The 15,256-nt window shown below is 39.5% G+C and overlaps 1 protein-coding gene across 1 annotated transcript; it reads right to left on the bottom strand.

Moving 5' to 3' along the window:
- Window positions 1-12,291: 12,291 nt before the first annotated feature.
- LOC124545509 lies at window positions 12,292-14,666 on the bottom strand. The gene is made up of 9 exons (XM_047124456.1): window positions 14,606-14,666; window positions 14,264-14,338; window positions 14,023-14,097; window positions 13,766-13,856; window positions 13,541-13,620; window positions 13,284-13,374; window positions 12,818-13,014; window positions 12,577-12,651; window positions 12,292-12,410 (listed from the first exon to the last, which is right to left on the bottom strand). Exons 1-9 carry the CDS (start codon window positions 14,664-14,666, stop codon window positions 12,292-12,294), a joined length of 864 nt encoding a protein of 287 aa, XP_046980412.1.
- Between the last annotated feature and the right edge of the window lie 590 nt (window positions 14,667-15,256).

The following is a 15,256-nucleotide window of genomic DNA, read 5'->3' as shown; positions in this document are numbered from 1 at the left end:
GTATTCTAGAAGAAAATCGCTAGTGCTGTGCACATAGCATTCTTCACACCCAATGTATCTGCGTACAGGGTATGACTGCGTGAATAATTAGTTTTTTGGTAAGTAACAGCTCGATGTTTAAATTCTTTTCCGTATGTTATAGAATACAGATCAAATTACACATTCTGGTGACTTTGGTTTGCGCTAATGATTGCATTTTCTTTCGTTAGCAGGTTGACAAGGGATATGTGGGAGCGGCGGCATATTCTAGAAGAAAATAGCTAGTGCTGTGCACATAGCATTCTTCACACCCAATGTATCTGCGTACAGGGGATGACTGCGTGAATAATTAGTTTTTGGGTAAGTAACAGCTCGATGTTTAAATTCTTTCCCGTATGTTATAGAATACAGATCAAACTACACATTCTGGTGACTTTGGTTTGCGCTAATGATTGCATTTTCTTTCGTTAGCAGGTTGACAAGGGATATGTGGAAGCGGCGACATATTCTAGAAGAAAATCGCTAGTGCTGTGCACATAGCATTCTTCACACCCAATGTATCTGCGTACAGGGGATGACTGCGTGAATAATTAGTTTTTGGGTAAGTAACAGCTCGATGTTTAAATTCTTTTCCGTATGTTATAGAATACAGATCAAATTACACATTCTGGTGACTTTGGTTTGCGCTAATGATTGCATTTTCTTTCGTTAGCAGGTTGACAAGGGATATGTGGGAGCGGCGACATATTCTAGAAGAAAATCGCTAGTGCTGTGCACATAGCATTCTTCACACCCAATGTATCTGCGTACAGGGGATGACTGCGTGAATAATTAGTTTTTGGATAAGTAACAGCTCGATGTTTAAATTCTTTTCCGTATGTTATAGAATACAGATCAAATTACACATTCTGGTGACTTTGGTTTGCGCTAATGATTGCATTTTCTTTCGTTAGCAGGTTGACAAGGGATATGTGGGAGCGGCGACATATTCTAGAAGAAAATCGCTAGTGCTGTGCACATAGCATTCTTCACACCCAATGTATCTGCGTACAGGGGATGACTGCGTGAATAATTAGTTTTTGGGTAAGTAACAGCTCGATGTTTAAATTCTTTTCCGTATGTTATAGAATACAGATCAAATTACACATTCTGGTGACTTTGGTTTGCGCTAATGATTGCATTTTCTTTCGTTAGCAGGTTGACAAGGGATATGTGGGAGCGGCGACATATTCTAGAAGAAAATCGCTAGTGCTGTGCACATAGCATTCTTCACACCCAATGTATCTGCGTACAGGGGATGACTGCGTGAATAATTAGTTTTTGGGTAAGTAACAGCTCGATGTTTAAATTCTTTTCCGTATGTTATAGAATACAGATCAAATTACACATTCTGGTGACTTTGGTTTGCGCTAATGATTGCATTTTCTTTCGTTAGCAGGTTGACAAGGGATATGTGGGAGCGGCGACATATTCTAGAAGAAAATCGCTAGTGCTGTGCACAAAGCATTCTTCACACCCAATGTATCTGCGTACAAGGGATGACTGCGTGAATAATTAGTTTTTGGGTAAGTAACAGCTCGATGTTTAAATTCTTTTCCGTATGTTATAGAATACAGATCAAATTACACATTCTGGTGACTTTGGTTTCCGCTAATGATTGCATTTTCTTTCGTTAGCAGGTTGACAAGGGATATGTGGGAGCGGCGACATATTCTAGAAGAAAATCGCTAGTGCTGTGCACATAGCATTCTTCACACCCAATGTATCTGCGTACAGGGGATGACTGCGTGAATAATTAGTTTTTGGGTAAGTAACAGCTCGATGTTTAAATTCTTTTCCGTATGTTATAGAATACAGAACAAATTACACATTCTGGTGACTTTGGTTTGCGCTAATGATAGCATTTTCTTTCGTTAGCAAGTTGACAAGGGATATGTGGGAGCGGCGACATATTCTAGAAGAAAATCGCTAGTGCTGTGCACATAGCATTCTTCACACCCAATGTATCTGCGTACAAGGGATGACTGCGTGAATAATTAGTTTTTGGGTAAGTAACAGCTCGATGTTTAAATTCTTTTCCGTATGTTATAGAATACAGATCAAATTACACATTCTGGTGACTTTGGTTTGCGCTAATGATTGCATTTTCTTTCGTTAGCAGGTTGACAAGGGATATGTGGGAGCGGCGACATATTCTAGAAGAAAATCGCTAGTGCTGTGCACATAGCATTCTTCACACCCAATGTATCTGCGTACAGGGGATGACTGCGTGAATAATTAGTTTTTGGGTAAGTAACAGCTCGATGTTTAAATTCTTTTCCGTATGTTATAGAATACAGATCAAATTACACATTCTGGTGACTTTGGTTTGCGCTAATGATTGCATTTTCTTTCGTTAGCAGGTTGACAAGGGATATGTGGGAGCGGCGACATATTCTAGAAGAAAATCGCTATTGCTGTGCATATAGCATTCATCACACCCAATGTATCTGCGTACAGGGGATGACTACGTGAATAATTAGTTTTTGGGTAAGTAACAGCTCGATGTTTAAATTCTTTTCATTATGTTATAGAATACAGATCAAATTACACATTCTGGTGACTTTGGTTTGCGCTAATGATTGCATTTTCTTTCGTTAGCAGGTTGACAAGGGATATGTGGGAGCGGCGACATATTCTAGAAGAAAATCGCTAGTGCTGTGCACATAGCATTCTTCACACCCAATGTATCTGCGTACAGGGGATGACTGCGTGAATAATTAGTTTTTGGGTAAGTAACAGCTCGATGTTTAAATTCTTTTCCGTATGTTATAGAATACAGATCAAATTATACGTTATGGTGACTTTGGTTTGCGCTAATGATTGCATTTTCTTTCGTTAGCAGGTTGACAAGGGATATGTGGGAGCGGCGACATTTTCTAGAAGAAAATCGCTAGTGCTGTGCACATAGCATTCTTCACACCCAATGTATCTGCGTACAGGGGATGACTGCGTGAATAATTAGTTTTTGGGTAAGTAACAGCTCGATGTTTAAATTCTTTTCCGTATGTTATAGAATACAGATCAAATTACACATTCTGGTGACTTTGGTTTGCGCTAATGATTGCATTTTCTTTCGTTAGCAGGTTGACAAGGGATATGTGGGAGCGGCGACATATTCTAGAAGAAAATCGCTAGTGCTGTGCACATAGCATTCTTCACACCCAATGTATCTGCGTACAGGGGATGACTGCGTGAATAATTAGTTTTTGGGTAAGTAACAGCTCGATGTTTAAATTCTTTTCCGTATGTTTTAGAATACAGATCAAATTACACATTCTGGTGACTTTGGTTTGCGCTAATGATTGCATTTTCTTTCGTTAGCAGGTTGACAAGGGATATGTGGGAGCGGCGACATATTCTAGAAGAAAATCGCTAGTGCTGTGCACATAGCATTCTTCACACCCAATGTATCAGCGTACAGGGGATGACTGCGTGAATAATTAGTTTTTGGGTAAGTAACAGCTCGATGTTTAAATTCTTTTCCGTATGTTATAGAATACAGATCAAATTACACATTCTGGTGACTTTGGTTTGCGCTAATGATTGCATTTTCTTTCGTTAGCAGGTTGACAAGGGATATGTGGGAGCGGCGACTTATTCTAGAAGAAAATCGCTAGTGCTGTGCACATAGCATTCTTCACACCCAATGTATCTGCGTACAGGGGATGACTGCGTGAATAATTAGTTTTTGGGTAAGTAACAGCTCGATGTTTAAATTCTTTTCCGTATGTTATAGAATACAGATCAAATTACACATTCTGGTGACTTTGGTTTGCGCTAATGATTGCATTTTCTTTCGTTAGCAGGTTGACAAGGGATATGTGGGAGCGGCGACATATTCTAGAAGAAAATCGCTAGTGCTGTGCACATAGCATTCTTCACACCCAATGTAACTGCGTACAGGGGATAACTGCGTGAATAATTAGTTTTTGGGTAAGTAACAGCTCGATGTTTAAATTCTTTTCCGTATGTTATAGAATACAGATCTAATTACACATTCTGGTGACTTTGGTTTGCGCTAATGATTGCATTTTCTTTCGTTAGCAGGTTGGCAAGGGATATGTGGGAGCGGCGACATATTCTAGAAGAAAATCGCTAGTGCTGTGCACATAGCATTCTTCACACCCAATGTATCTGCGTACAGGGGATGACTGCGTGAATAATTAGTTTTTGGGTAAGTAACAGCTCGATGTTTAAATTCTTTTCCGTATGTTATAGAATACAGATCAAATTACACATTCTGGTGACTTTGGTTTGCGCTAATGATTGCATTTTCTTTCGTTAGCAGGTTGACAAGGCATATGTGGGAGCGGCGACATATTCTAGAAGAAAATCGCTAGTGCTGTGCACATAGCATTCTTCACACCGAATGTATCTGCGTACAGGGGATGACTGCGTGAATAATTAGTTTTTGGGTAAGTAACAGCTCTATGTTTAAATTCTTCTCCGTATGTTATAGAATACAGATCAAATTACACATTCTGGTGACTTTGGTTTGCGCTAATGATTGCATTTTCTTTCGTTAGCAGGTTGACAAGGGATATGTGGGAGCGGCGACATATTCTAGAAGAAAATCGCTAGTGCTGTGCACATAGCATTCTTCACACCCAATGTATCTGCGTACAGGGGATGACTGCGTGAATAATTAGTTTTTGGGTAAGTAACAGCTCGATGTTTAAATTCTTTTCCGTATGTTATAGAATACAGATCAAATTACACATTCTGGTGACTTTGGTTTGCGCTAATGATTGCATTTTCTTTCGTTAGCAGGTTGACAAGGAATATGTGGGACCGGCGACATATTCTAGAAGAAAATCGCTAGTGCTGTGCACATAGCATTCTTCACACCCAATGCATCTGCGTACAGGGGATGACTGCGTGAAGAATTAGTTTTTGGGTAAGTAACAGCTCGATGTTTAAATTCTTTTCCGTATGTTATAGAATACAGATCAAATTACACATTCTGGTGACTTTGGTTTGCGCTAATGATTGCATTTTCTTTCGTTAGCAGGTTGACAAGGGATATGTGGGAGCGGCGACATATTCTAGAAGAAAATCGCTAGTGCTGTGCACATAGCATTCTTCACACCCAATGTATCTGCGTACAGGGGATGACTGCGTGAATAATTAGTTTTTGGGTAAGTAACAGCTCGATGTTTAAATTCTTTTCCGTATGTTATAGAATACAGATCAAATTACACATTCTGGTGACTTTGGTTTGCGCTAATGATTGCATTTTCTTTCGTTAGCAGGTTGACAAGGAATATGTGGGAGCGGCGACATATTCTAGAAGAAAATCGCTAGTGCTGTGCACATAGCATTCTTCACACCCAATGTATCTGCGTACAGGGGATGACTGCGTGAATAATTAGTTTTTGGCTAAGTAACAGCTCGATGTTTAAATTCTTTTCCGTATGTTATAGAATACAGATCAAATTACACATTCTGGTGAATTTGGTTTGCGCTAATGATTGCATTTTCTTTCGTTTGCATGTTGACAAGGGACATGTGGGAGCGGCGACATATTCTAGAAGAAAATCGCTAGTGCTGTGCACATAGCATTCTTCACACCCAATGTATCTGCGTACAGGGTATGACTGCGTGAATAATTAGTTTTTGGGTAAGTAACAGCTCGATGTTCAAATTCTTTTCCGTATGTTATAGAATACAGATCAAATTACACATTCTGGTGACTTTGGTTTGCGCTAATGATTGCATTTTCTTTCGTTAGCAGGTTGACAAGGGATATGTGTGAGCGGCGACATATTCTAGAAGAAAATCGCTAGTGCTGTGCACATAGCATTCTTCACACCCAATGTATCTGCGTACAGGGGATGACTGCGTGAATAATTAGTTTTTGGGTAAGTAACAGCTCGATGTTTAAATTCTTTTCCGTATGTTATAGAATACAGATCAAATTACACATTCTGGTAACTTGGTTTGCGCTAATGATTGCATTTTCTTTCGTTAGCAGGTTGACAAGGGATATGTGGGAGCGGCGACATATTCTAGGAGAAAATCACTAGTGCTGTGCACATAGCATTCTTCACACCCAATGTATCTGTGTACAGGGGATGACTGCGTGAATAATTAGTTTTTGGGTAAGTAACAGCTCGATGTTTAAATTCTTTTCCGTATGTTATAGAATACAGATCAAATTACACATTCTGGTGACTTTGGTTTGCGCTAATGATTGCACTTTCTTTCGTTAGCAGGTTGACAAGGGATATGTGGGAGCGGCGACATATTCTAGAAGAAAATCGCTAGTGCTGTGCACATAGCATTCTTCACACCCAATGTATCTGCGTACAGGGGATGACTGCGTGAATAATTAGTTTTTGGGTAAGTAACAGCTCGATGTTTAAATTCTTTTCGGTATGTTATAGAATACAGATCAAATTACACATTCTGGTGACTTTGGTTTGCGCTAATGATTGCATTTTCTTTCGTTAGCAGGTTGACAAGGGATATGTGGGAGCGGCGACATATTCTAGAAGAAAATCGCTAGTGCTGTGCACATAGCATTCTTCACACCGAATGTATCTGCGTTCAGGGGATGACTGCGTGAATAATTAGTTTTTGGGTAAGTAACAGATCGAAGTTTAAATTCTTTTCCGTATGTTATAGAATACAGATCAAATTACACATTCTGGTGACTTTGGTTTGCGCTAATGATTGCTTTTTCTTTCGTTAGCAGGTTGACAAGGGATATGTGGGAGCGGCGACATATTCTAGAAGAAAATCGCTAGTGCTGTGCACATAGCATTCCTCACACCCAATGTATCTGCGTACAGGGGATGACTGCGTGAATAATTAGTTTTTGGGTAAGTAACAGCTCGATGTTTATATTCTTTTCCGTATGTTATAGAATACAGATCAAATTACACATTCTGGTGACTTTGGTTTGCGGTAATGATTGCATTTTCTTTCGTTAGCAGGTTGACAAGGGATATGTGGGAGCGGCGACATATTCTAGAAGAAAATCGCTAGTGCTGTGCACATAGCATTCTTCACACCCAATGTATCTGCGTACAGGGGATTACTGCGTGAATAATTAGTTTTTGGGTAAGTAACAGCTCGATGTTTAAATTCTTTTCCGTATGTTATAGAATACAGATCAAATTACACATTCTGGTGACTTTGGTTTGCGCTAATGATTGCATTTTCTTTCGTTAGCAGGTTGACAAGGGATATGTGGGAGCGGCGACATATTCTAGAAGAAAATCGCCAGTGCTGTGCACATAGCATTCTTCACACCCAATGTATCTGCGTAGAGGGGATGACTGCGTGAATAATTAGTTTTTGGGTAAGTAACAGCTCGATGTTTAAATTCTTTTCCGTATGTTATAGAATACAGATCAAATTACACATTCTGGTGACTTTGGTTTGCGCTAATGATTGCATTTTCTTTCGTTAGCAGGTTGACAAGGGATATGTGGGAGCGGCGACATATTCTAGAAGAAAATCGCGAGTGCTGTGCACATAGCATTCTTCACACCCAATGTATCTGCGTACAGGGGATGACTGCGTGAATAATTAGTTTTTGGGTAAGTAACAGCTCGATGTTTAAATTCTTTTCCGTATGTTATAGAATACAGATCAAATTACACATTCTGGTGACTTTGGTTTGCGCTAATGATTGCATTTTCTTTCGTTAGCAGGTTGACAAGGGATATGTGGGAGCGGCGACATATTCTAGAAGAAAATCGCCAGTGCTGTGCACATAGCATTCTTCACACCCAATGTATCTGCGTAGAGGGGATGACTGCGTGAATAATTAGTTTTTGGGTAAGTAACAGCTCGATGTTTAAATTCTTTTCCGTATGTTATAGAATACAGATCAAATTACACATTCTGGTGACTTTGGTTTGCGCTAATGATTGCATTTTCTTTCGTTAGCAGGTTGACAAGGGATATGTGGGAGCGGCGACATATTCTAGAAGAAAATCGCGAGTGCTGTGCACATAGCATTCTTCACACCCAATGTATCTGCGTACAGGGGATGACTGCGTGAATAATTAGTTTTTGGGTAAGTAACAGCTCGATGTTTAAATTCTTTTCCGTATGTTATAGAATACAGATCTAATTACACATTCTGGTGACTTTGGTTTGCGCTAATGATTGCATTTTCTTTCGTTAGCAGGTTGGCAAGTGATATGTGGGAGCGGCGACATATTCTAGAAGAAAATCGCTAGTGCTGTGCACATAGCATTCTTCACACCCAATGTATCTGCGTACAGGGGATGACTGCGTGAATAATTAGTTTTTGGGTAAGTAACAGCTCGATGTTTAAATTCTTTTCATTATGTATTAGTATACAGATGAAATTACACATTCTGGTGACTTTGGATTGCGCTAATGATTCCATTTTCTTTCGTTAGCAGGTTGACAAGGGATATGTGGGAGCGGCGACATATTCTAGAAAAAAATCGCTAGTGCTGTGCACATAGCATTCTTCACACCGAATGTATCTGCGTACAGGAGATGACTGCGTGAATAATTAGTTTATTGGTAAGTACAGCTCGATGTTTAAATTTTTTTCATTATGCCTTAGAATACAGACGAAATAAAACATTCTGGTGACTTTGGATTGCGCTAATGATTGCATTTTCTTTCGTTTGCATGTTGATAAGAGATGTGTGGGAGCGGCGACATATTCTCGAAGAAAATCGCTAGTGCTGTGCACATAGCATTCTTCACACCGAATGCGTCTACGTACAGGGGATGACAGCGTGAATAATTTGTTTTTTGGTAAGTAACAGCTCGATGTTTAAATTCTTTTCATTATGTATTAGTATACAGATGAAATTGCACATTCTGGTGACTTTGGATTACGCTAATGATTGCATTTTCTTTTGTTAGCAGGTTGACAAGGGATATGTGGAAGCGGCGACATATTCTAGAAAAAAATCGCTAGTGCTGTGCACATAGCATTCTTCACACCGAATGTCTCTACGTACACTGGATGACTGCGAGAATAATTAGTTTATTGGTAAGTACAGCTCGATGTTTAAATTTTTTTCATTATGCTTTAGAATGCAGACGAAATAAAACATTCTGGTGACTTTGGATTGCGCTAATGATTGCATTTTCTTTCGTTTGCAGGTTGACAAGAGATGTGTGGGAGCGGCGACATATTCTAGAAGAAAATCGCTAGTGCTGTGCACATAGCATTCTTCACACCGAATGTATCTGCGTTCAGGGGATGACTGCGTGAATAATTAGTTTTTGGGTAAGTAACAGATCGAAGTTTAAATTCTTTTCCGTATGTTATAGAATACAGATCAAATTACACATTCTGGTGACTTTGGTTTGCGCAAATGATTGCATTTTCTTTCGTTAGCAGGTTGACAAGGGATATGTGGGAGCGGCGACATATTCTAGAAGAAAATCGCTAGTGCTGTGCACATAGCATTCCTCACACCCAATGTATCTGCGTACAGGGGATGACTGCGTGAATAATTAGTTTTTGGGTAAGTAACAGCTCGATGTTTAAATTCTTTTCCGTATGTTATAGAATACAGATCAAATTACACATTCTGGTGACTTTGGTTTGCGCTAATGATTGCATTTTCTTCCGTTAGCAGGTTGACAAGGGATATGTGGGAGCGGCGACATATTCTAGAAGAAAATCGCTAGTGCTGTGCACATAGCATTCTTCACACCCAATGTATCTGCGTACAGGGGATGACTGCGTGAATAATTAGTTTTTGGGTAAGTAACAGCTCGATGTTTAAATTCTTTTCCGTATGTTATAGAATACAGATCAAATTACACATTCTGGTGACTTTGGTTTGCGCTAATGATTGCATTTTCTTTCGTTAGCAGGTTGACAAGGGATATGTGGGAGCGGCGACATATTCTAGAAGAAAATCGCTAGTGCTGTGCACATAGCATTCTTCACACCGAATATATCTGCGTTCAGGGGATGACTGCGTGAATAATTAGTTTTTGGGTAAGTAACAGATCGAAGTTTAAATTCTTTTCCGTATGTTATAGAATACAGATCAAATTACACATTCTGGTGATTTTGGTTTGCGCTAATGATTGCATTTTCTTTCGTTAGCAGGTTGACAAGGGATATGTGGGAGCGGCGACATATTCTAGAAGAAAATCGCTAGTGCTGTGCACATAGCATTCCTCACACCCAATGTATCTGCGTACAGGGGATGACTGCGTGAATAATTAGTTTTTGGGTAAGTAACAGCTCGATGTTTAAATTCTTTTCCGTATGTTATAGAATACAGATCAAATTACACATTCTGGTGACTTTGGTTTGCGGTAATGATTGCATTTTCTTTCGTTAGCAGGTTGACAAGGGATATGTGGGAGCGGCGACATATTCTAGAAGAAAATCGCTAGTGCTGTGCACATAGCATTCTTCACACCCAATGTATCTGCGTACAGGGGATGACTGCGTGAATAATTAGTTTTTGGGTAAGTAACAGCTCGATGTTTAAATTCTTTTCCGTATGTTATAGAATACAGATCAAATTACACATTCTGGTGACTATGGTTTGCGCTAATGATTGCATTTTCTTTCGTTAGCAGGTTGACAAGGGATATGTGGGAACGGCGACATATTCTAGAAGAAAATCGCTAGTGCTGTGCACATAGCATTCTTCACACCCAATGTATCTGCGTACAGGGGATGACTGCGTGAATAATTAGTTTTTGGGTAAGTAACAGCTCGATGTTTAAATTCTTTTCCGTATGTTATAGAATACAGATCAAATTACACATTCTGGTGACTTTGGTTTGCGCTAATGATTGCATTTTCTTTCGTTAGCAGGTTGGCAAGGGATATGTGGGATCGGCGACATATTCTAGAAGAAAATCGCTAGTGCTGTGCACATAGCATTCTTCACACCCAATGTATCTGCGTACAGGGGATGACTGCGTGAATAATTAGTTTTTGGGTAAGTAACAGCTCGATGTTTAAATTCTTTTCATTATGTATTAGTATACAGATGAAATTACACATTCTGGTGACTTTGGATTGCGCTAATGATTCCATTTTCTTTCATTAGCAGGTTGACAAGGGATATGTGGGAGCGGCGACATATTCTAGAAAAAAATCGCTAGTGCTGTGCACATAGCATTCTTCACACCGAATGTATCTGCGTACAGGGGATGACTGCGTGAATAATTAGTTTATTGGTAAGTACAGCTCGATGTTTAAATTTTTTTCATTATGCTTTAGAATACAGACGAAATAAAACATTCTGGTGACTTTGGATTGCGCTAATGATTGCATTTTCTTTCGTTTGCATGTTGATAAGAGATGTGTGGGAGCGGCGACATATTCTCGAAGAAAATCGCTAGTGCTGTGCACATAGCATTCTTCACACCGAATGCGTCTACGTACAGGGGAGGACAGCGTGAATAATTAGTTTTTTGGGAAGTAACAGCTCGATGTTTAAATTCTTTTCATTATGTATTAGTATACAGATGAAATTGCACATTCTGGTGACTTTGGATTACGCTAATGATTGCATTTTCTTTTGTTAGCAGGTTGACGAGGGATATGTGGAAGCGGCGACATATTCTAGAAAAAAATCGCTAGTGCTGTGCACATAGCATTCTTCACACCGAATGTCTCTACGTACACTGGATGACTGCGAGAATAATTAGTTTATTGGTAAGTACAGCTCGATGTTTAAATTTTTTTCATTATGCTTTAGAATGCAGACGAAATAAAACATTCTGGTGACTTTGGATTGCGCTAATGATTGCATTTTCTTTCGTTTGCAGGTTGACAAGAGATGTGTGGGAGCGGCGACATATTCTAGAAGAAAATCGCTAGTGCTGTGCACAAAGCATTCTTCACACCCAATGTATCTGCGTACAGGGGATGACTGCGTGAATTATTAGTTTTTGGGTAAGTAACAGCTCGATGTTTAAATTCTTTTCCGTATGTTATAGAATACAGATCAAATTACACATTCTGGTGACTTTGGTTTGCGCTAATGATTGCATTTTCTTTCGTTAGCAGGTTGACAAGGGATATGTGGGAGCGGCGACATATTCTAGGAGAAAATCGCTAGTGCTGTGCACATAGCATTCTTCACACCCAATGTATCTGCGTACAGGGGATGACTGCGTGAATAATTAGTTTTTGGGTAAGTAACAGCTCGATGTTTAAATTCTTTTCCGTATGTTATAGAATACAGGTCAAATTACACATTCTGGTGACTTTGGTTTGCGCTAATGATTGCATTTTCTTTCGTTAGCAGGTTGACAAGGGATATGTGGGAGCGGCGACATATTCTAGAAGAAAATCGCTAGTGCTGTGCACATAGCATTCTTCACACCCAATGTATCTGCGTACAGGGTATGACTGCGTGAATAATTAGTTTTTGGGTAAGTAACAGCTCGATGTTTAAATTCTTTTCCGTATGTTATAGAATACAGATCAAATTACACATTCTGGTGACTTTGGTTTGCGCTAATGATTGCATTTTCTTTCGTTAGCAGGTTGGCAAGGGATATGTGGGAGCGGCGACATATTCTAGAAGAAAATCGCTAGTGCTGTGCACATAGCATTCTTCACACCGAATGTATCTGCGTTCAGGGGATGACTGCGTGAATAATTAGTTTTTGGGTAAGTAACAGATCGAAGTTTAAACTCTTTTCCGTATGTTATAGAATACAGATCAAATTACACATTCTGGTGACTTTGGTTTGCGCTAATGATTGCATTTTCTTTCGTTAGCAGGTTGACAAGGGATATGTGGGAGCGGCGACATATTCTAGAAGAAAATCGCTAGTGCTGTGCACATAGCATTCCTCACACCCAATGTATCTGCGTACAGGGGATGACTGCGTGAATAATTAGTTTTTGGGTAAGTAACAGCTCGATGTTTAAATTCTTTTCCGTATGTTATAGAATACAGATCAAAATACACATTCTGGTGACTTTGGTTTGCGGTAATGATTGCATTTTCTTTCGTTAGCAGGTTGACAAGGGATATGTGGGAGCGGCGACATATTCTAGAAGAAAATCGCTAGTGCTGTGCACATAGCATTCTTCACACCCAATGTATCTGCGTACAGGGGATGACTGCGTGAATAATTAGTTTTTGGGTAAGTAACAGCTCGATGTTTAAATTCTTTTCCGTATGTTATAGAATACAGATCAAATTACACATTCTGGTGACTTTGGTTTGCGCTAATGATTGCATTTTCTTTCGTTAGCAGGTTGACAAGGGATATGTGGGAGCGGCGACATATTCTAGAAGAAAATCGCTAGTGCTGTGCACATAGCATTCTTCACACCCAATGTATCTGCGTACAGGGGATGACTGCGTGAATAATTAGTTTTTGGGTAGGTAACAGCTCGATGTTTAAATTCTTTTCCGTATGTTATAGAATACAGATCAAATTACACATTCTGGTGACTTTGGTTTGCGCTAATGATTGCATTTTCTTTCGTTAGCAGGTTGACAAGGGATATGTGGGAGCGGCGATATATTCTAGAAGAAAATCGCTAGTGCTGTGCACATAGCATTTTTCACACCGAATGTATCTGCGTTCAGGGGATGACTGCGTGAATAATTAGTTTTTGGGTAAGTAACAGATCGAAGTTTAAATTCTTTTCTGTATGTTATAGAATACAGATCAAATTACACATTCTGGTGACTTTGGTTTGCGCTAATGATTGCATTTTCTTTCGTTAGCAGGTTGACAAGGGATATGTGGGAGCGGCGACATATTCTAGAAGAAAATCGCTAGTGCTGTGCACATAGCATTCCTCACACCCAATGTATCTGCGTACAGGGGATGACTGCGTGAATAATTAGTTTTTGGGTAAGTAACAGCTCGATGTTTAAATTCTTTTCCGTATGTTATAGAATACAGATCAAATTACACATTCTGGTGACTTTGGTTTGCGCTAATGATTGCATTTTCTTTCGTTAGCAGGTTGACAAGGGATATGTGTGAGCGGCGACATATTCTAGAAGAAAATCGCTAGTGCTGTGCACATAGCATTCTTCACACCCAATGTATCTGCGTACAGGGGATGACTGCGTGAATAATTAGTTTTTGGGTAAGTAACAGCTCGATGTTTAAATTCTTTTCCGTATGTTATAGAATACAGATCAAATTACACATTCTGGTGACTTTGGTTTGCGCTAATGATTGCATTTTCTTTCGTTAGCAGGTTGGCAAAGGATATGTGGGAGCGGCGACATATTCTAGAAGAAAATCGCTAGTGCTGTGCACATAGCATTCTTCACACCCAATGTATCTGCGTACAGGGGATGACTGCGTGAATAATTAGTTTTTGGGTAAGTAACAGCTCGATGTTTAAATTCTTTTCATTATGTATTAGTATACAGATAAAATTACACATTCTGGTGACTTTGGATTGCGCTAGTGATTCCATTTTCTTTCGTTAGCAGGTTGACAAGGGATATGTGGGAGCGGCGACATATTCTAGAAAAAAATCGCTAGTGCTGTGCACATAGCATTCTTCACACCGAATGTATCTGCGTACAGGGGATGACTGCGTGAATAATTAGTTTATTGGTAAGTACAGCTCGATGTTTAAATTTTTTTCATTATGCTTTAGAATACAGACGAAATAAAACATTCTGGTGACTTTGGATTGCGCTAATGATTGCATTTTCTTTCGTTTGCATGTTGATAAGAGATGTGTGGGAGCGGCGACATATTCTCGAAGAAAATCGCTAGAGCTGTGCACATAGCATTCTTCACACCGAATGCGTCTACGTACAGGGGAGGACAGCGTGAATAATTAGTTTTTTGGGAAGTAACAGCTCGATGTTTAAATTCTTTTCATTATGTATTAGTATACAGATGAAATTGCACATTCTGGTGACTTTGGATTACGCTAATGATTGCATTTTCTTTTGTTAGCAGGTTGACAAGGGATATGTGGAAGCGGCGACATATTCTAGAAAAAAATCGCTAGTGCTTGCACATAGCATTGTTCACACCGAATGTCTCTACGTACACTGGATGACTGCGAGAATAATTAGTTTATTGGTAAGTACAGCTCGATGTTTAAATTTTTTTCATTATGCTTTAGAATGCAGACGAAATAAAACATTCTGGTGACTTTGGATTGCGCTAATGATTGCATTTTCTTTCGTTTGCAGGTTGACAAGAGATGTGTGGGAGCGGCGACATATTCTAGAAGAAAATCGCTAGTGCTGTGCACATAGCTTTCTTCACACCCAATGTATCTGCGTACAGGGGATGACTGCAT

This window comes from Schistocerca americana, chromosome 8 (assembly GCF_021461395.2).
Source record: "Schistocerca americana isolate TAMUIC-IGC-003095 chromosome 8, iqSchAmer2.1, whole genome shotgun sequence".
NCBI lineage: Eukaryota > Metazoa > Arthropoda > Insecta > Orthoptera > Acrididae > Schistocerca > Schistocerca americana.
This window is presented reverse-complemented; position numbering and strand designations above follow the sequence as displayed.

What these genes read in the sequence shown, in the direction of transcription:
- LOC124545509 (XM_047124456.1), bottom strand. Translation starts at nt 14,666, where the DNA reads ATGCAAACGAAAGAAAATGCAATCATTAGCGCAATCCAAAGTCACCAG. An exon ending in CCTGTACGCAGATACATTGG is followed by an intron (nt 12,652 to 12,817) that starts GTGTGAGGAATG and finishes CATACGGAAAAG; the next exon opens with AGTTTAAACTTCGATCTGTT. An exon ending in CCTGAACGCAGATACATTCG is followed by an intron (nt 12,411 to 12,576) that starts GTGTGAAGAATG and finishes CATACGGAAAAG; the next exon opens with AATTTAAACATCGAGCTGTT.